This window comes from Psittacula echo, assembly GCF_963264785.1.
Source record: "Psittacula echo genome assembly, chromosome: 1".
Taxonomy (NCBI): Eukaryota; Metazoa; Chordata; class Aves; order Psittaciformes; family Psittacidae; genus Psittacula; species Psittacula echo.
The window spans coordinates 135,143,671-135,165,846 of record NC_137735.1 but is presented as its reverse complement, the minus strand read 5'-3'; the positions used below and the strand labels follow the sequence as shown (position 1 = coordinate 135,165,846).

The window sequence follows — 22,176 nt, the reverse complement described above, 5'->3', positions numbered from 1 at the left end:
TTACTGTTTAGCCAAATCTGGTCCTTTTTGGAGCTCCAGTAGGAATTTCAGGAGAAAACTGCAGGGAAATGTGAACAGGCATACAACTACTGATGTATGCCACGAGACTACAATTAATACCTCTGTTCTTAAATGTGAGTGGATGTTTAAAGACCTCAAGAGACAAGGGCTTCTCTCACCTGAAAGGTAACACTTCCGACATTAAATGGCACCTTAAAGCTTTTCTGTGGTAATAGGTGTTAAGTACCAGCTTAAGACTAGGGAGGTACTCTGCAGAACTTGAATATTATATGTCATGAAAAATTGTGTCTTTGGAGTTCTCTGGTTCAAAATTCAAACATTAAAAGGGAGCATACAAGAAGCAGAAGCAGGGCCAGGTGCATCAGAAGGAGAATAAAGACACTGTCCAACCATAAATGGGATGCTGTTAAAGCCAAAGCCAATCTGGAGTTAAATTTGGCAGGGGATGTGAGGGGCAACAAGGACTTCTACAGGCAAATGGACAGCAAAAAAAAGACTAGGAAAATGTAAGGTGTCTGTGGAGTGGGGCAAAGGATCTGGAGGCAAAGGGACACAGAAGAGGCCAAGATACTCAGTGCTTTATTTGCCCTTGTCTGACATCTTCTTTAATGGCTGAGACAGAATCAGAATTGTTTAGGTTGGAAAAGACCTTTAGGATCATGAAGTCCAGCACTGCCAAGTCCACCACTAAACCATGTCCCTAAGTGCCACATGTACAGGTCTTTTAAATATCTCCAGAGATGGTGACTCAACCACTTCCCTGGGCAGCCTGTTTTAGTGCTTGACAACGCTTCTGGTGAATACATTTTTCCTAATATCCAATCTACACCTCCCCTGGCACAACCGGAGGCCATTTCCTCTTGTTGTTATTTGGGAGAAGAGACTGACCTCCACCTTGCTACAGCCTCCTTTCGGGTAGTTGTAGAGAGCTATAAGATCCTGCCTGAGCTTTCTCTTCTCCAGGCTGAACAACCTCAGTTTCCTCAGCCGTTTCCCATCACGCTTGTGCTCCAGACCCTTCACCAGCTTCATTGCCCTTCTCTGGACCTGCTCTAGCACCTCAATGTCTGTCTTGGAGTGAGTGGCCCAGAACTGAACACAGGATTTGAAGTGTGACCAGTGCCACTCACCTTCAGCAGGTGATACAAAACTGGACGGAGTGGCTGATAGACCAGAGAGCTGTACTGCCACTGATGGGGACCTTAAGAGGCTGTAGAAATGAGCCAGCTCAGTGGACAGGACTGTGCAAAGCCCTGCTCCTAAAGGAATAAACCCCTGTGCCAGTGCAGGCTGGGGCCCAACTGACTGGACAGCAGCCCCACAGAGAGTGACTTGGGGGTCCTGGTGGATGACAGGTTGATCGTTAGTCGTCAGTCTGTCTTTGTGGCAAAGCAGGCCAGCAGATTCCTGGACAGTGTTGGGAAGAGCAGTGCCAGCAGGTTGAGGAGTACCATGTCCAGTTCTGGGATTGCTGGTCCAAGACAGACATAGGCATACTGGAGCAGGTCTGGTGATGGAAAAGTAGTGCATGGGAGAACACAACATGAGCCATCAGTGTGTGCTTACAGCTTAGAAACTAATGCTGGGCTCCATCAAAAGGAGCGTGACCAGCAGGTTGAGGGAGGTGATTTGAACCCTCTGCTCTTATGAGACCCCACCCTGGAGTACTCTGTCCAGCTCTGGACCCCCAAAATAAGAAGGACATGGATGTGCTCGAGTAGGTCCACAGGAAAGCCGCAAAGATGATCAAAGGGCTGAAGCACCTCTCCTACGGAGACAGGCTGAGAGTAGGGCTTGTTCAGCCTGGAGAAGGCTCCAGGGAGACCTTAGAGCAGCCTTCCAGTACCTAAAAGGGGCCAACAAGGAATCTGGAGAGGGGTTTCCTATGGGGACAGGTAGGGACAGGACAAGGGTAATGGCTTTAAACTGAAGGAGGGTAGGTTTAGATTAGATGTTAAGAAGTTCTTCCCTGTGAGGGTGCTGAGGCGCTGGCACAGGGTGCCCAGAGAAGCTGTGGCTGCCCCATTCCTGGCAGTGTTCCAAGGCCAGGTTGGACGGGGCTTGGAGCTACCTGATTTAGTGGAAGGTGTCCCTGCCCGTGGCAGGGGAGTTGGAACTGGATGAAGGTCCTTCCAACTAAACCCATTTTATGAGAACTGGAATTTACCCCTGAGAAAAGAAGGCTTTGAAGGATCATACCAGTGTGTATAAGCATCTTATGAGAAGTTGTAAGAAGGGCTTTCTTCAGCAATGCCCAGTAACGCAGTCAGAGGTAATGGGCACAAACTGAATTTCAAGAAATTCCATTTAAAATAAGAAAAAAAAAAGAAAAGAAAAAGAAGTTTACTGTATGAATGGCTGAGCACTAGGACAGGTTGCCCAGTGAGCTTCTGGTGTCTTTGTCATTGATGTTGCTCAAAACTTGGCTGGACATGGTCTTGAGCAACCTGCTCTAGTTGAATGGGTGAAGTTGGACTACACAGTCTCCAGATGTCCTTTCCAACCTTGGCTATGTTAGCGATTATAAACAGCTCTTGGAAGAATGCAGCACACAATGTTGGCTCTAGGTGGCCAAGAAAATGGTGCTGTGGCTCTGATCCCACTTTGCAGCATGTCCTTCACTTCCATTAAACCCTGAAGAAATAACTTTTTGCTGTTCCTCACTCCCAGTTCTGCAACATGGAACTGAATATCCATACACATTTCCCAGCAGTTTGGTAGAAACATGAATGATGAAGAAGGACTTCAGGGAAAATTGAAATGTGTATCTCCTAGTCAAGAAGCAGCAAAGGCCAGCAGTTCCCTGCCAGGGGCTCTGCTCACAGCAGGGCCTGGTCTCACAGTGCCTAAGAGAGGCAGGTAGGGCAGACCTGGGGCTTGGGGACCAGGTTCAGTCCAGCCTCCAGTGAGTGCATCAGGGAAGAGTGTGGTGATGGGGCAGGTCTGGTGATGGGAAGTCAAACCAGGAAGTCAGTCTGCCAGTGAGGATCAGGTCCAGTGATGGCCAGGGAGCTCTGTCATGGCAAAGGTGTCCTGAGATCAAGCTGGGAAGCAAGTCTGTGGGCCAGCATGTCTGTGGCTAAGGTCCAGACAGGTGCTCCTGCAGTATGGCTTAAATAGAGCTCCTGGCCTCTGTGGCTGGTTTGGTAGGTGGGGACTGCAGGTGGAGTTGCTCTGTCATTGGAGGCTTTTAGAGCACTCAGGGCCTGAGACGGTGGTGGTGGTGTGTTATTTTTGTTTAGGGTTTTCTTCTTTAATTGCATAGCTATTCTGATTTTTTGCATAGCTCCTTACTTTTGGAATTTGTCCTGGGTGTAACTGTCTTACTCATTTGACTGTATGTTCTCACTGAAGGGAGAAAACCAATCCTGTTGGCTGTGGTGGACGTTAGGTAACTAAGAGCAATTTCTATATTACTAATGCTGTTTTTCTAATACAGAACTACCAATGAAATAAAAAACTTGCAGTACCTACCTCGAACCAGTGAACCCCGTGAAATGCTATTTGAAGACCGGACACGAGCCCATGCAGATCACATAGGACAAGGTTTTGAACGACAGACTACAGCTGCTGTGGGAGTGTTGAAGGCTGTGCACTGTGGAGAGTGGTAAGTGGTGACTGACTTCCACTTGAGGTGTTTGAAAAATATCTGCCTCAATTTCCATTTATAATTGGTGGAAGGAATAGGTAATCTAGTGTTAGGGATTTAATGAAGATTTAGTAGATACTGGACTTCTTTTCTTACTCCTATCTCTGTGCACTAGATGTGATTGTGTGCCCTCTGCTAGACTGCATACAGCATTGCTGTGGGGTTGAAAGTTTTACAGCTATAATAGGGTTGCTGTAACAGAGTTAATGTTAGGTGTAAAAACGCATCACACTTTGTTTTGCTTTAAGTAGTGCATAAGGACTAACTCAAGTTTCTGCCTCAGAGGTGCACAGGCAGACCTTGGGGCAATTCTTTGTGTTGTCTGGAAATGAGCAGAATTTTTATGCTGCTGCTTCAAAGTCATGGCTGTTACAACCCTGATTTATTTATGAATAAGGAATAATCCTGTTGGAGGTTATATGATACTCTTTGGTGTCTGTCTTTGGAATTTCCAAATGAGATTCAGGAAGTGAATGTATCTTATTTGAAGCTGTTTACTTTTTAGCCAAATAAAAAGCCCATAATCATATGGGCTTCCTGGCCCAGATCTAAGAAGCATTTTTCAGGATCTTCTGACCTAGGTTTGGGAGAATGACCTTAGTTCTGAAGGTTACCTTTGCATATGTGAACACCAGAAACACCTTTTGCTGTTTGCATCTGTCTAGAAATTAGAAGAGTGGATGCAAAGATGCAAATTTGTGTTACTTGGCATGAGTTCAGGGAGATATAAAATGGAATAATTGCTGTTTGGGAAGAACTGGATTGTTAGATGTTAGTGTGTTTGTATTTTGGGCTCTGAGGTTTGCAGCTTAGTTCCTCTTCAGGTTGATGATAGCTGGAGCCTTAAACTTCCTGCTTGCTCTGACTGTGAGAAACTGGAGTGAATTAAGACTAAGTAGCGGTAGCAGGGCAAGAGCTGAGATTCTGTGTAATCTGAGTATTTTGATACCCTTTGCACATATGAGAGAGACTCAAAGCTTTATCAAAAGAAGTAAAAAACCCCAGCAAACCAAACAAAATGCCACTCCCCAAACTTGTATGCCTGTGGAAATTAATAGCAGTTTAAATTGATAGTAATTCAGATGTCAGTGAGAACTGCCCATTCTCAATCCTATACCTTCATCTCAAGATTCCAATGCTGCACTGCATTGGAATGTGATAAACACTGATGCTGTGATCATGCTGATTACCTAATGCCTTAGTATCACTTTTGCAGTGATACCAAGTATGCTTTAGAACTCATGAAATGCCAGTGAAATTTTATATCAGGGCAACTTTGAAGATTTTTCCATGGGAAATGTGTGTGGGTTGTGACAGGGACAGCAAAAGGCACTTCATAGCATTGCTGCTGGCAAAATGAAAAAAACCCCTCTGCCCTGTGCTTCAGCAAGCAGCTTTCAAGCTGGTGTTCCAGAGTGTGAAGTTGTTAGTGCTTCTCTGTATGATCACAGGAAGTTGTTATATACTGCCAGACTTGTTATATACTGCCAGACTTGATGCATTAGGTCAGAAATGTTTGTGGTTAAACTTGTAGTTTTGAATGTGTTTTGAAAAGTTACAGCAAGAAGAGTCCAGCCCTTTTAAAGAATGAGGTTAAGGAAAAGGTCAAAAATAGTTGTAGCAGTGCTCTAAGAGGAGTTTTCTGAAGTCATCTTATAGTTCTTTTTGGATTTAATGAGGTTTTGGACACATAACTGAACTATTCTACTACTGTTTTGCTTGGGGAGGGGAGCGCAACACCTTTTAAACTTAAGGTTTTACAGAATATAATCTCAAAGTTGTGCTAAATACCAAATCTGCAAATGCAGGATTCAAAATTATGTCAATAATGTTTTCTCTGTTATGTTTACAAAAGGCATGTCATGTTTTGCGACAGAACTGCAACACAGCTGGTAGCCTGTACTGTTGTATATATATACAGGGACTGAAGAAGGAATGATTTAAAACCAGTCATTAACCATACTTTGTCCTGTATAATGTGTAAAATACAGTAGACACTGCTGTGAAAACACTGCTTTGGACTGGATTTCTTTTAGTATGCAGATATTAATAGAATCACAGAATGGTTTAGGTTGAAAGGAGCTGTAAAAATCATCCAGTTCCAATCCCCCTGCCATGGGCATGGGCATCTTCAACTATAACAGGTCACTCCAAGCCCCATCCAACCTGGCCTTGGTATTCTTTGTATTTATTTTAATTCTTAACTTCATTTACAAATGTGGTCAACTCCAGAGGCAGATGTGTTAAAAAAAACCCCAAAGCAAACCAACAAAAACAAACAGATCTGCATTACAAAAAGAAGATAAATGTAGCTGCTACATTTCATGCCACTGATCAGAGATGTTTTAAGCTTTTTGCTTTCAGTGCTTGAATCCTCCTCATGAGCAGACAGACCAATATACAGAGAGTCATTTTAATCTTTGTAAAACTGAAAGTAAAATATGTGGTTTGCACACTCTCCCTAGCATACTTTCAGTAGTTGATCTGGGACTTTAAAAATAGCCTCAGACTGGTTATTTTTTGCTTTATTGAGGTCATGACCCAAATAAAATAAACATGTCTCTTCAGTTTAAAAAGCCCAATAAACTGCACATTGTTGCCTGCTTTGTGGAACATTAATAACACTGTGTGTATGTATATAAAAATATAAAGATTGATTATCATCTTGCTTTTATAAGAGTGCTGGAACATCATTAACAAATGCTGAAATGCATCAAGCTGTTCTGCTGTGTCAGCTCCTGCCCTGGGCCCAGCAGATCCGAGGCTGTGGCCCTGTGTCGCAGGGTGGAGGTGGCAGAGGGGTGCAATGCAAGGGGCCAGCTGTCCCTAGGGTGTGTGCAGGAGTTGAGGGGACCCCAGTGGCTCATGGTTCCTTTCAGCACAGCCTGAGTGCAGTTCTGAAGGTGGTGTGCTCCCGTCAGCCTGAGGAGGACTCAGCAGAGGATGGAGGAAAGCCATCAACCAGGCTCTTTCTGCCTGATAAATTTCCTTTGCAAACCCACTCCAACATGAGCTTTATCCTATATAAATGGAATCTTCATATCATCGCATTTTTAAAAAACCTCATAAAACCCAAACATCCCTCAAAAATACACACATGGAGCTTAGTTTTATGTATTTCCATTGAAGAAGTGAGTTTGGCTTTTAGATCAGAAAGTGGTAAGGGTCATAGCTGGTTTTGCCTTTTGTTAGCAAATTCTAGATAATGTCTCTGGAGGAACGATATAAATGTTGGGCATTTCTGTGGGGAGATGTAGGACAAGAGGTGAATTCTCCTACATTTTGAATATGGAAACTAACCCTAATTCAGATTTTGCTCTTCTGTAGCTCTCTAGTGAGCACAAATAGGATTGTATTCTTCAGGGATGTTTTGTAGAGGATGCCAGTGTTTGCTGTGTACTTGTGTTGTGGCAGCTTAGTGTAGATACAGCCTTACTGCTAACTCTGAACAAGGTGTTTGAGGTAAAGATACTAAGCAATGGTTGCCACAGTACTAGTCAGGCTGCTGCGTATTTGAGGTACCTGATGGTTATATCATGTTAGAGTGGTGATAGAGTAAGCCCAGTGTATCTGAGGCATGTCTTTCAGCATCAAGACAGACAGAGGTCAGTTGAAAATAAAAACTACAAGTAGTGAGTTTTGTTGACCTTTCATTGCTGCTTTTACTGTACTTGTAAGGAAATTGTGGTTACTTTGTTTAACTAGTTTAATGAGGTGGTGTTTGGGAATTGGCCTTTTTACACAGTCTTTTTTCCTTCAAAATGTAGGCTGTGTTCTTTTTTTTATTATTTGCTTATCCTTGCAGATTTTCTTCGTTACTCTCTGTAGCATGTTAGTTTCCGGCTCTGACACTGCAATTCTTACTCTTCTGTAGGTCTGAGCAGCCTCGTATAACCAAAGATGTAATTTGTTTTCATGCTGAAGACTTCTTAGAGGTAGTTCAGCGAATGCAGTTAGATTTGCATGAGCCTCCACTCTCACAGGTAAGCATGCTCACCACTGCTGACCGGGTATCCTGTGAGGCTAAATCAGAGTTTTCACCCCTTTTTTTCCTTCCTTTCCCTTTGTTCCTCCAGTGTGTCCAGTGGGTTGATGATGCAAAACTCAATCAGCTGCGAAGGGAAGGCATCCGATATGCCAGAATTCAGTTATTCGATAATGACATTTATTTTATCCCAAGGAATGTCGTGCACCAGTTCAAGACAGTTTCAGCTGTGTGCAGTTTGGCCTGGCACATCCGGCTCAAGCTGTACCATTCAGAGGAAGAACTCTCTCAAAATACGAGTACTGTTGAAGCAGGGACCTCTGCAGACCCCAAGTCTTCGGTTATTGGACTTCAGACTGACAGCAGAATTTGTACGATGAGCAAAAATACCTCCGAAGACACCAAATTCTCAGCTGCTCTCCAGACAAAGTACTTGCAGCAGGAATTCATGCCGATAAAACACGAACCTATCGCCTCTCACCGAATAAAGGAAGAACCCATGGATGTCGACCTGCCTGAAAAGACAGGGGCACCCAACAACGCCGGGGGCCAGACTGTTCAGACTAGGCTGGATCATGTTGAATTGACGGCATTTAAGTTGGAAATGGATTCTAAATTTGAACCCAGCAGCAAGGACTTACAAGGCAAGTTATGCTCTGGAGGTCACGTACATCCAGATGATACAAGACAGCATAGTTCATCATATCCAAAACTGCATGGACAAAGAGAGGATGATTTTTTGTGCTAAATTTGTATATATGGTTTTAAATTCCTTTTTAAACTTAATGATGTAATAATGTAAAGATTCATAAATTCTGTGAGGCAAGTTTGTGACTTGCCTTCGCATCTGTTACAGAAAATAGTTATGTAGCTTTGTAACATTCCTCAGTGCCTGTCCATAACTGTGAAGTATCAAAGCACTTAGGGCCAGATGCACTGTAAACACTGCAGGTTTAACATAAAGAAGTCTTTAAATAATTTTGAGTTGTAGGTTTTAGAGTAGAGCTGACATTTAACATATATATTTTTTGTAAGATGAGCCAGAATTCTTTTTGACAATTCCAGGCTTTTCCATAGAGCTTATTTATACCAATTTTTTCATTTTAAATGTGTCAGCACTGTAGTGTAAATATCTTTTTTAAAGATCTTTTTAGTGTGATTTATACTGAAATGTGAGCCACTTAATAAAGGTTCATAATAACAGATTGGTTTTATTTTTGGGTCTGCAAAAAACAGTTCAGTTCAACTGCCTCTCTAAATGGTTATGTTTCTACCTGCACTAATGCATAGGATGCCCTCATGCCACTGTGGGGTGAGGAGCTGTAGCAAACTGAGGTAGAGCTGAGGCATTCTCCGTAAATTGAGGTTAGTCAGAACACAAAACCAGTCCTTCCTTCACAGGGGCTCGGTGAGGCACTCCCCAGAATCGTGCATCAGATGTTAATGTGGAACAGAGATAGACCTTCCCTGTTGTGAGGACAGTTGGACCACCCCATGGGCTCCAGGACCTGCATGCACCTCTCTGGATGAACTGGTGCAAGGGAGCAAGCTCCCTTCTGTGCCTGCCTCTTTCCCCTGCTCCAGCCGCAGTTAAGGCACCTCCATTTCACATTTAAAACTTAAAAACAACATTCCCCTTCAAATAATTAATTTGACTAAAGTTAAACCAACAAAGATGATTTAAATGGTTACTTACCATTGAAGCTGTAAAGGCTTCAATCTTTAGTAGTGACCTGTAATTCATGAAGACACATTTGGATTTGAATTGCTCCCTGTGCTGATAGGACCAGGCAGTAAAGATAGTTGCCAGTGTGTCCAGTAGGAGGATTCCTCTCGAGTCCCAGTCTGGAAGCAAGAGTTGTTTAATGAATAAAGTAACAGTGGTGTCCACATTAAAACTGTTTTCCTCTCTTCCCACCTGTGGGACACTTGAGTTCTCTTAAGCTGTGTTCTAAGGGAAGAGGATTTCAAGGGTAGCTAGCATCTGGTGTAGTAATGGCAAAACCTCTGTCAGTTAACTTATTTAATTCTTTGTGTAACATATTAGTGTATAGCTCAGACACATCTGAATGATACTTCTTTTTCAGGTAGCCACGAATAGCAGTAAACTGCCCTACAGCCTGTCCTTCAACTAAGTATGTAAAGCTGAAGATCCTAGGCCTGTGGTTATTTCCAGTGCCCTCTTAGCTCTGATGTTTTATTTTTGTTTTAATTTATTTTTCCTATAGCTCTCTAAGAGCTGTACAACCTTTACCTACCCAGGTTATGACCTTTGATGCACTTGGTTATCACTTTGGGTTCATTTGTAGCAATAGAACAACGTGATTTCTGGGTGATACCTAATTCAACTACCTAAGGCCCTTTTGTTGCAAACATTTTGGTTATAGGCTGTTAAACTTCAAAGTGTTACTGTGTACTTAGGCCTGGCACTAAAATCGGCCATTTGACGGATGAGTGCCCTGATCTGTTTAAATCTAAAATAGGTCTGTCAAGGAATTATTAATTAAATCAGTTTTTGAATTGCTAAACGTTACTCCTCCATAGCCATAATTGCATATTAGAGAAGCAATAGCAACATGAATCTCTCTGATGTGGCTCATAGGTCCTTAAGTCTCACTGCTCATCTCTTTACTGCTGGCTAAGAGATGAGTACCAGTTTTGCAGCCTCAGGGATCTTGCTTTCCCCTCACACCATGAGCAAATGGTTCATGTGTGACATGGCAAGTTATTACTCGAGCAGATTCTGATTTGAAAAATTAATTGGTTCAATAGTTTGAGCCTTCCTGATAGTAGAAACTTGGGCTCAGCTCCCTCTGTGTTTTGCGGATTATCTGGAAACTTCCACCCATAATCTTTTTGGCTTTATGAACATCCATACACAGTTCCGTAGCTTTCTGTTCCCCTTCTCTGTGCCAGCCATTGGAGAGCAGTGAGAGAGGAGAGCTGCAGGTTGTGGTTTGCACTGAGTGGATAGCCAAAGGCTCCAGATCTATCAAAACCAGCCTTGCCAGATACTGCTTCTAAAACCCCAACAACTCCCTCCCAAAAACCACCTCAACAACAAAACCTTATTTAGTTTACTTAAAATCTTCCCTGTGATTTTACGCTATTGTTCATTCTGATTCAAGTCCTTTTTGAGATGTCAGATTTTAGTGAAGTGTGCCCACCTCTGACAGCAGCTTCCTGCATCACACGCCCTGTCCAGACTGCAAATCGATCTGTCTTTGAAAATGGTTTAGCAAACCTGGTTTTACACTTGAGAGCAGAACTTTGTTTCCTTTTGAAGACCTGTTCAGTGGTCTCGGCCAGTGATGGCCTCAAACTTCTGCTCAGGTATGGCTTGGTTCTTCCTTTTTATCATTTTTAGAATCTTAAGATTAAATCAGAGAGACTTCAGAGATTCAAATGAAAGTGGAAGCTTTTCCATTTTTTTGTGCATCCTCTGATTTTTGAGACAGGCCAGAGCCTCATTGTTAAACAGAATTCTTTGCGGACAATATGAACGATATGGGGAGGATTACCAATGGCTCTCAGAACTCCCTCTGTACTCCAAGACATCATCAGTCTGGGCTGACTGGCTGTGTCAGGGTGTGCTGCTTACTTTGCTTGTTTGGGGAAAAAAAAAAGGAAAAGAGATTAAAAAAAGAGCAGTTTTTGTCCTCTGCCTGTGTTGTGTTTGTTCTGCTGCGGTTCTCATTCAGAGGGGAGCACCTTTCAGGAGGGTTTCAGCTCCCAAATTGTTCATCAGTTGGCCAAAGGTCTCGCTTTGGTTTCCAGCGGTTCCTTCCTGCCGCATACAACTTCGTATTCACACTTTTGCTTCAGCAATAAATCTTACATGTTTCTGATGTACTGAAACTAGTCTTTGCTTATTGCTTTTTTTCCCCCTCCCTGGATTTCAGCTCTTATCTGAACCTTCCTGTTAGTTGGTCTGAAGTCTCCAGTGTTGTAGTTGTGTCTCTTGTTGTTCTGCAGATTGGAAAGCTCTGCTCAAGGCCAGTGCCGGCCCTGTCCGGTACCGACATGGTGTATTCTCAGCCCTGTTCCATCACCCATACGGTGTGCAGAAGCGTAGCCTTGTTCTTCTAGATACTGGTACTGTGCTTGTGGTAGCAAAGAGTTGCATTGTACTGTCACTACCGGTAGCTTTCAAGGTGGTAGCTACTTTTCCTTTGTTTTTTAACTTACTGGATCTTTTACATTTCACTGGCAACTGACTTCATGTGTCATATACAAGTGTTACTCAGTGTTGTGTCACCCCCCCAGTGCCTGCAAATTGGCTCTGAAACAGCATTTTCCTTACAGGTACTGCCGGCATGCAGACTTTCCCTTCCTTGTTACTATAGTGAATATTTCAATACATCTTTAACTGAGATATTAATTCTATCTAGTATTAGAAATAAAGTATTATTTCAGAGGGTGATGATTTGAGTATTAATCTGTGAAAGAATTCCTTGGTGATAAATAAAATTGATTTTTAAGCAGATATACATGTGCACAGTAAATAAGTTGCTATTGCAAATTACATAGGAAATGGAAACATGAAATAGTAGAATGCTGTGAAACAGATCTGAATGTTGCAGATTTGCAAAATTTAATAAGTCTTCCAAGAAACACAGGACTCTGGTACTCATTGATCAGAATGACTGTTCTCATATGCGCATGTGACTGAGGATGCTGAATTGACTGAAATAAGTCCATGTTTTCTCCATGCTGATTGGCAAAGTACAGTGTTGTGAGATGGTGGACTACCACCAGACCCCACCCGGATGAAAACTGTACAGCTGTGATCAAGAGAGAAAAGGACTTTGGGGGCTTCTCAAGCTGTGTGGAGAACCTTGTCTTTAGGTGCATGTGCACAAGCTGGAAAGGGGAAGGATGGATTTCTCCTGATCCCTGCTTCGCCATGAATGATGCTGATGGGAATGTTTACTCTGGTTGTGAGTCACTGTGTCCCACTGGTATTTTATTCCTTTCCCAAATGGATGAAATGCACTTTAAAAACTGTGTAATAGGTGATACTGATATTTTGTGCAGATCCCACTGAATTTGCAGCATACATGGGAAAATTTGGGAAACTGATTCCCGTCACTCATTTCATTACTCTTAGAAATGCACATTCAGTGTTCCGTGCAGAAGCTGTGATTAACTTCACCGTTTCTGGGTTTCTATTTGGATTAGAATCATCAGGGATACTGACTTTGCGGATTTGGTGTATTATATTCCAACCACTGTTGTGTTCTGTGCCATGATGCTCGTATTTCCTCTGCCTTGGAGCTATGCTGTACTCCAGTGCTGGCTAAATACCGATCTCCTTGTGTCCTGGTCATGCTGATAGATGAGCCTACTGATGAGGGTGTTAGTCCTAAGTAGTCCTTTAATATTTGGTGTACAGTTATGATAATCTGATACAAACATTGATTAAAGCAGCAGTTAAAAATTCTATTTTCATCAAGTTTGATTTTTCAGTAATTATTTATGTTTTCTTTCACCAGTTAATTTCCAGCCCACTGCTATGTAAGTGCAATGTTTGGTGCAGCTTAGGCTTCTGTTTTAAGGATGATGCTTTCTATGGCAGTTTTGTTATCTGGTTGTGTTGAGATAAAACAGGGCAGTTGGTTGAGAAAGCTGTTCCCTAGGTGTCTCAAGAGAATGAGACCTTGAGAATGAGACCTGTGTGTGGAAGACTAGTGTAACAAAGTCAAAACTGCTAAAGCTGCATTCTGAGCGTGCAGGAACACTCAGGGACTTGTCTGTCCAATCAATGCAGCGACAGCTTTTGTAATCACAGAAACGAATTATTTAGACTAAAAGGCATAATCTAGCATAATTTAGCAGTGATTTCTTTATAAACTTTATAAGTAACACTGAGATAAAAACACTGATAAACTCAGCTTAGGGTCTCATTTATTCTTTGTTTCTTGCACTCACGCTGCTGTTCTGTGCTGCATTAACTTCTCTTCTGCTTGCCTGCTTGTGACATTGGTTTTGTTGGAAAAGGCAGACTGAAGGAAACAGGTGGACTGAGCTGTAGATTCTTTACTCTTCATCCACCTTCAGTACAAGCCCAAGGAGAAAACGTTGAACTGCTGGTGAATGGCACTCTAGAGGTCCAGCTGCAGGGGTTCTTTACATTGCCTTAGGCTGCATAGCCGGGTGCTTTCAGCAGTGAGTCTATAGCTGGGCCTGTCCAGGTCGGAAGGATCACATGGAAGACTAACTGCATCCAAACCTAAAAGCCATAAAGGTACAATGAAAGGGTACAAACATTCCTTTTTCCAGTTCAGCAGAGTTATTTTTTACCTCAATCTCAGTTAAAAAGTGTGATGTGTTACATGCTTGTGCTTTGCTTTCAGTGCTAATAAATTCAAAGAACTTATTTCTGAGGATGCAGTTATTCAGGAGCTTTGTTACTGCAAAGCAATGGTATTTGTTCCCAGAAGATAGTGGTGTTAAAATAGGTAACACTGGATGTTGGTTCAATTCTGGGTTTCTGGGAGTCTCATGAAGGTCACTTTGATCAGAACCTTTGTGTCACTCAACTTCTAAACTGAGCAAACATAGAAACTTCCACGACGTCACTTCAAGGTTTTGTTTCTGTACTACTGTGTGTATGTCAGAAAATAACACTGCTTCCGTCTCTTAAATCAGTGTGTAACTTAGTTCTGTGCTGGCCTATCTTGTAACACTGTCACCTGTGCTGAGCAGTGCATTTGGGGTGTATGTACACATGTCCCTGGTACATTCTGGTTCAAGGCTGCTGAAGGTGGGGGTGTGTATGTTATGTAATGGTATTTTTCAAGTAGAAAAAGAACAGAAAACCTGTTTTTGATTTGTCCCGTATTCTAAAATGGTGACAAATCAAGAACAGCCATGTGAATAGGTAACTGAAAATTTAAGTTTCTTGGCCTTTCACACATGTGCATTGGGTATTTTCCTTTATCAGACAGAAGTAGATACTCTCCTACAAAGCATGCTGAAGTGTTCCAGCTTGTATAAATAATTTGAAGGAAAACGGTGCGGAACATAAATCTCCGCATACGATACGTATATCATCTTTCTATATATATTATGTATATAATATATATAACAGCACCACACGGTAAATACTGGCAGTCTCATTTCAGAACTGCAAGCTTTGAAGTGCAGTGTCAAGCACGGCTGCTGAAGGCAGAGCAATCCCTCCACACCCTGCATCACCTGCCACAAGTACCTGGGGTGAGCATTTGTCCGGGTGCAGGTACTTGGGTCATAGTTCCCTTCTGCCCATGTCTCACAAGTCAAGGTGAGCCACTGGCATCTACTTCCCTGCCATCCCTTTTCCCTGCCAACTGCATCATATCTGCTTTTCACCTTTTCTGTTCTGTTCAACGGAGATCAGCCGTTCAGTCTCAAATGAAGTGTGAGGAGAGCTCATTCCATCTCAGCTGTGAATGGTGCCTTTGAGAACAGGGTAGTTGTGAACAGAGGGAATTCCTGCAGCAGCTTCTGGAAAGGTCACAGTGCGCTACAGCATACTTTGTATTGTACATCCTTTTGAGTGAGACATTGCAGAAGAGCAAGACTGTGTGTACGAAGACATCACCAGAGGTTAGGTCAGTTAAATCTGGTGCAAATACTGCTTTTGCTGAAGCATCTCTGTAAGGATGAGGATCCTGCAAGCAAAGTCGAGCACTTGCAGATGGCTGTGTCCTAAAAACACCCTGTGCTAAAGAAAACCAGTCTGCATGTGACCGGCAGGACACCAGAACTGTCTGCTGCAGCCTTCCAAATCTGTCATTTATTTCAAGGTTTGTAAATGTTTCAAATGAAAAGAAAAAAACAAATCCACAACCAAAACACTGAAATTGTTCATCTTTTTGTGTTGCATTAGAAGCAGCAATTAAAAGAGGATTTGGAGCAACTGTGTTCAATTGTAGTTAATTAGAGATGCCAAACTTTCAGATAATTGTTACATCTCTGGCACAGAGGGGGTTTATTAAGGGGGCAGAGCCACCATTTGTGGCCCATCTTGCTAATCACAGACCAAGTCCTAATGAGGGTAGTTTTTATCCTTCCATAATTTGTGACGTTACAGTGATGTGTTAACACTGCCACTTGACTGAGGGAAGCGGCTCTGCTCTTCTGAGCAGCACGGGGTTCCCTGGCTGTGTGTGAACCTTTTGCTCTTTATTCTGTGATGATCCTCAGGTAGGGAAAGACAATGGGTACTCAGGTTTATGTCTGGTGCTGCAATACACCAAAAAGAGGTGTGTGTCTGTGTGTGTGTATACATGTATTGTCTAAAGTGCTTAAATGCTTGTTACATATTTCCATCAGTGTTTGGTAAATGGTTGATAAAAGTTTACATAAATTTGAGGTAGGTCTTTAGACCGTCTTCCTCTCCATACATTTTAAAGCAGCCAGTAAGAATTCCACCTGAGCTCTAGCTTGTTTGCTGTGGAGGACTGCATCCCAGGAAGCTCAGCGACCCCAGCTTCTATTTGACAGAAGACCTGCTGAAGAGACTTACATTGGCTGTATCAATGAAGTGTGTTCTCTGCACCATACATACACATGCATGTATATACCTACATATCCCATGTGTAGATGCCTGCTTGCTCTTGCTTTCCCTACATTCAGCAGGCCCAGAGCACATACCAAGATGAATGCTCGCCCCCCCTTGCCACAGCTAATCCTAATCTCAGGCAGAGTTTTAACTTGAACAATCACAGCAGCAGTGAAGGAAGCAGGCTCTTCTCAGGGACACCATGCGAGCAGGCAGAAAGCTTCTCAGACCCTGAGAGGACCCTCCCATGACAGGTATTTCAGAACGAAGCAGGGCACAGATACACCTCCCCAAAAACAACTTCCCGACAGGCACTGAAGGGAAAAGAGATTTCTAAAGGGTAGTTTCAGCTACCCATAAATCACAGCATGTTTATAAACTGGGGCTGATACATGGATTTGTTCAAAGTTGATGCATTATTTTTACTATAATAAAGGGGTTATAAATATTTTGCAATTATTTTAACAACAGCTACAGATTTTTTTCATACCTTGGCTTCTCTTTTAGCACAGTGGGGCAGTCATCGACCTGGAGCAATTGTGACTTAAATTCTTTCTGAAGACCTTTTGTGAGCCAATGTGCTGAATTTAGCGCCACTGCCTTAATCTGGAGCAGACTGGTTCCTGGGCTAAAGCCCTCTCAGCAATCTGACAATGTGGTTCCCCTTTATTTGTGCTCCATCTGTGTGACTGAACAGGAAGCTGTTTTTTTTGTTACAGACAAGTTCAGTTGAATGTACATAATGAATATTTTATTGGTGACACTTTGATCTGGTCACCTCCAGTTACCTTACATTGTTCTTCCTGGGCTCTTTTAATTCACTAGGCATTCTTTTGTACCTGGGAGCTATAAATGGATCAGTATCAGCAGCAGGCATGTTCATATGTCCTAGACAACCTTTACATCTGAATTTGGTGTTCTCGCAGCTCCTGGAACAGCACTCTCAGTCCACAGAATATGCTCCTGGTTCCATTCATGGCATTTGTTATTTAGAAAAGTTCATTTACTCACACCCAAGTTTGCCAGTACTCCAGAAAACCAAAGGCTTCACCACAGAGGTTCAATATGAGACCATTAAAACCATCTTCCTTGCTGTAGTACCCCTTCCTGTAGGTGCAGAGGCATCACTGAACTCACCTGCAGCTCCTTTCTCTTGCAGCACTGGGGATTTCTCCCTTGGAAACACAATCACCATTGCCCCCCTCCCTCCTGCTGGCACAGTTCACTACTGACTTTTCTCCCAGGTCAACAGACTGGTTATTGTCTATTTCAGCAGCTTAAAAAGTGCTTATTTTTAGTCTTTCAGACTGGTAGTAGATTCTCACTGTCAAAAAATAAATGCTGAGCCACTTAATTCCTTTTCTGTTCTTGTTTGGCAGCTATCAGCTGTTACTGATCCCTAAAGCAAATTTACCACCTTACGGAAATTATTAACTGGTTATTTCTTGAGTGACTGAAGTCCTCTTCCCAAGGATTACCCAATGTGCCAAATACTTTGGGTTAGAACAGCTGTGGTTTTCTTTTGGGAAGATCTACCTGCACATGAAGGTAAAGATACATGAAGTCTGTATCTTACTTCATATAACCAATAACAAGAATAACCCTATCAGAACATCTTATGTTGAACAAATACTTTTATTTACAAGAGCATATGTGACAGTTTTACAATAAAAAAAAATGGAACAAGTCTACTTTCAGTCTTCAGTCCAGTTTAAAGTCTCCAGCCTGGCCGATTTCTTACTTGGCTTTCTAATCTGGAGACCAAGTTTGTGGCAAAACTGTAATAACCCAGTGACTTGGTCCCGGCATCAGTGTTAAATCCACACAGTACAGTTTAGTCTCTTCGTACATAGAAGATATTATATCCGAGTTCAACCATACCCCCGATGAGCAGGGCCCACAGAGGGATGAACACATAGGCCAGTTTCATGGTGGTGAATCGCTGCAGTTTAGCACAGAGGGCGAGGCAGAAGGCCAGTTTGAGCAGCATTGCAATGAGGTACCAGGCTTTCTTCTTGATGTTCTGGGAGCCATTGCGAGGGTCAAAGCCAGACTTGCAGCGTCCAGCCATTTTCACAATAAGCATAACTAGAAGGATGGTATCGAATATCCAGACTGGAATAAAGATGAGGAACCAGTTCCATGGCGCTTTCTCATCCAGCTTTAGCACCAGCATGATCAGGAAGAGCAATGTAAAAAGCCATGTCAGTAGTACTCTTTGGGCCAGGGACATTCTCATTTAAACAGCTTTGAGAGGAAGTCTTTCACTGTCAGCAACAACCTAACAAAACAGAAGAGGAAGGATGCACCAAAAGATGGCATCACACAACCATCAGGCATATTCCTTAAAGGAGACTTAGGTTCTTGTTACTGTTTTCCCACTCCTTCTAACCTCACCTACATTCTGCTTCCCAGCATTTCTTTCAGAACTAGCATTCCCAGGGAAGCACTCTGTTTCGGTCCTGTCCACAACTCAGTTTAAGTGCCCTAAGGGAGCTGTGTGAACTCCTTTCATCTGTTCTGTGAAACAGGGCTTTAATCCTAAACTAGCAGTCAAACTCATACAGAGGGTTCTGTAGGCTGAGAATATGTGTAGGTCCATTTCCCTCCAGTACTGAAGCACTCACATCAAATTAATGCTTGAAGATAAACCTAACAATTCTCTGTGTGAAGCATAAACCAACTAACAAGCCCAAGTAACAAGCCATCTGGAGCATCCCCTAGCCTGCAAAGCTGCAGCGACCACTTCCAGTCAAGCACCAATCTTAAACTACCAACAGCTATGGATCATGTTTGCCTTCTGGCAGGTATCTGAAGTGTGCAGACACTGTCTGACAGGAAAACTATTCCAGTTCATCAGCTTGGCAGTATATGTACGTTTCTAGGCAGGCATGATGAAAGAAAAACAAGATGGAAAAAATCTATTAGCACCTTTTCAAGTGGGTTAGTTGTTTGTGAGAGTAGCAAGTTGAACCGACTGTGCTCAGATAAGCACTGGAACTAGGAAGGAAGCAAAAGCTGTTGGCTGAACTGGTCAGGAGATGACCTGCTATCTTAGAGCTGGGGCTAACAACTTTGTACACTACTAAAACCCTGCAGTTTAAATCTGTCTGCTGATACACAGTTCAACATACCTATGTTTTTCTTCGGTCTGGGAATTTTTCTTAAGAAAAAGATCCCAGTTTAGCCTAAAATAAACTTAACTGGAGTTACTGTCAGTAATCCCTTCCCTTGTGTTAGGGGCTGACACTGTGTGACCCAGAGCAAGCCAGGTTTAAAATAGGGTTTTTGCTGATTCCATTCTTGTGCATATCACCAAAGGGGCTGGTGGAAGCCATTTACTGGCTGGATGGCACAGAGACTCAGGGAAGGGGTGAATCTTTGCACTGACACGCATATGTAAGAGATAACTGCCAAGGAGACAGAAAACTGGAGGAGGTTTAGAGAGCATTGCTCTGCTTCCCTGAGAGAAACACACCCAAACCAGCCAGTAGTGCAGAGGGTTACAGAACAACTACCATGACCTGCCTGAAGCGCTGCCAGTATTGTGAAAACATTCCCCATATTCCCATGTCCAAGTCTGCAGCTAAAGTGGAGAGAGCAGCGATCTGCAACAGCTTCAACACTCCTTTCATGACAGCATTTCTGAAAACTACTTGTAGAAATCATTACTACACAGGGCACAAGGAGAATCTCTCGTGAGCAACCTGGAGAAAGGGGAAACCAAAGAAACAGGCTGGAAAATCCAGCCTGAAAGGAAAAATGGAATTCAACCCCTTTGGAAGTATCAGGTAATCAGATACACAAAGAAGTTGCTATCAGCTGTCTGTGGAGGAAATAGAAAGCTAATGAAGGTGTATTGGATGGGGTGACTCAATTTGAAGGTTGCCTGCTTGTTGAGAAGATTTTTGTGTTTCCCAGGTGTTCAGAACCACTTTTAGAACATACAGACAGAAAACCTGGCATGGGATATTCTGCTGCCTTTCTCTGATCTAATTAGGAGATGGAACTGAAGGACTGGGCAGCACTGCAAGGCTCCATTCAATTTTAGCAGCTTTTTTTGGATGAAAACCTCAAGAACATCCAAATGTACTCTTAAGATCCAACAGTCCAAGTAAAGGAAGGTACCAAATTTTAAAGGCTGACAGCTGGGGATACATCTGACAGTGACAAAGGGCTCGATTACACGGAGCACTTTGCAATCTCCTTAGGAAAGGAGGTTATCAGCAGACTCTTGGCTAAAGGCTGGCTATCATAACATAGTTAACGCTGGGAAAAGGATGTAGATATGGTACAAGCCTGAATTATCTCTTCTGTGAAAACAATGACGGAAATGTCAAAGGCAGAGTGTAAAAATAAAATCCCTCTCAACTCCTCACAGTACTCATGTATTAGTGGGATGTGAAAGTTTTCAGTAATGAGAAACACTATCTAAGCAGCATTACTGACCTTGGCAGGGTGATCTACATAATATGATGATAGCTAACCCTAGCCTGTTTAGAAGAGAGGAAAAATAAAGAAACTTACACATGATATTCAGCTCAGTATTAATGATAAAACAGATCTAGGAATTTAATTCTTGAACATTGCTAACAAAGTTCAGAAAAATTGTATTATATTGAAACCAAATTAAATATGACTTTAGCTTAAAAGCCATTGTAAAACCCATTCAGCAGGTATGAGTAATTTAACACCTAGAAAGAAACATCTCAGTTTTAAAACTAGTTTGATGTGAATACAGGTTAAGTGTTCACAAGTCCTCCTCGCAACTGGTGCATTCTTAGTTGAACTAAGTATTAGTGTATGCAGATTTAAAAGCGTACATAAACTCACATTACAACATCGCGTTAACAAGAGTGCTGTTTTACGGCTTTCAGTGAAACAGACTCTGAGGAATATATTTAACCGAAAAAACAAACAAACAAAACCCTCCCAAACACTCATGAACAACCCGGAAGAACCGACGAGGAAACGGGCAAACCAGAGGCGGGTGCCCGGCTAAGCAAAGCCAACGGCAGCCGCTCAGCAGCCCCTTGCGGTGCTCCGAATCCAGCCGGGGCCGCTCGGTCGCTGCCCTCGGCCACCCGCGTCTGCCGCAGCTGGTGGTGTTCCTTGCCCCGGCCAGCGGCTCGGGGAGCCAGGCCGACCCTGCGGGGCTGGGGCTCGAGCTGCTGCGGTATAAGGCCAGGGCAGGCCGGGCAGGGCCGGGCCCGGAGCCCCGCAGCCGGGTAGGGACCGCCAGCCTCTCCCGTCCTTCCTCAGCCCCACGGCTGACCCTGCGCTGCCCGGCCTCCTCCGCACCGTACTCCAGCCCTTCTTGCCGGCCCGGCCGCCTTCGTCGGCTGCTTCCTCGGCCGAGGCGGCTTTCTTCCGAGCCTCCTCCCCGCACCATCGAGGAGACCCTACTGCCTCAGGAGCAAGGGCGCGGTACAGGAACCCGAGGCAGAGCCCCCTCACCGCCCCTAGCCGCCACGTACCGCCTGGCCTGCCGCCGTCTCCCGCGCAGGATCTCGGCGCATTCCCCTCTTGCCCGGGTACGCAGACCCAGCGCAGGTGAGAAGCGGCCGGGCTACCTCAGCCCGCTCCGCCTCAGGAACCGGCCCGCCTTCCTCCCCTACCACCCTGGGGCTCTGATTGGGCGGTTGGGGCTTACGTCATACCGCGCCCGGGAGCCATTGGGTAGCGATGACGTCTCTCACAGCAATCCCTGCCCCCCCAGCTCTTCGGTAGCGCTGACGCCCGGCAGCCCCTCGCTGCGAAGGGCTGCTGGGCCTGGCGTCCCCCGTCCCTTTGCCGCCAATTCGAGCAGCGGGCTGCCAGTCACAACGGCCCCGGCCCCTGCCATCACCAGCAGAGCCCCGCCTCTCTCCCTCTCTGATTGGACAGCACTGCCGTCAGTCACGTCTCGACCCCACCTTCGCGAGTCCTACAGCGCCCTATTGGCTGCCGGCCTGCTCGTGGCCCCGCCCCCAG

At 43.8% G+C, this 22,176-nt stretch overlaps 2 protein-coding genes across 3 annotated transcripts in view; one reads left to right on the top strand and one right to left on the bottom strand.

Annotated features, from left to right (window-relative positions):
• The window catches only part of RSBN1L (round spermatid basic protein 1 like), a 56,463-nt gene extending 43,363 nt beyond the window's left edge, over positions 1–13,100 (top strand). For both annotated transcript variants that reach the window (XM_080639123.1, XM_080639122.1), the window contains 3 exons: positions 3,461–3,628; positions 7,545–7,653; positions 7,747–13,100. In XM_080639123.1, the coding sequence (XP_080495249.1) occupies positions 3,461–3,628; positions 7,545–7,653; positions 7,747–8,403 (934 nt within the window). In that variant the 3' untranslated portion in view covers positions 8,404–13,100. The remainder of the gene's footprint in view (positions 1–3,460; positions 3,629–7,544; positions 7,654–7,746) is intronic.
• Positions 13,101–17,827: 4,727 nt separating this feature from the next.
• On the bottom strand, positions 17,828–21,800 carry TMEM60 (transmembrane protein 60). Its single transcript, XM_080620084.1, has 2 exons — positions 21,681–21,800; positions 17,828–18,484 (listed from the first exon to the last, which is right to left on the bottom strand). The coding sequence occupies exon 2, from the start codon at positions 18,440–18,442 to the stop codon at positions 18,038–18,040; it is 405 nt and encodes a 134-aa protein (XP_080476210.1). The 5' UTR covers positions 18,443–18,484; positions 21,681–21,800; the 3' UTR covers positions 17,828–18,037.
• Positions 21,801–22,176: the final 376 nt, after the last annotated feature.

Bases quoted from the DNA above. Each gene is read 5' to 3' on its own strand.
- TMEM60 (XM_080620084.1), bottom strand. From the start codon at position 18,442: ATGAGAATGTCCCTGGCCCAAAGAGTACTACTGACATGGCTTTTTACA.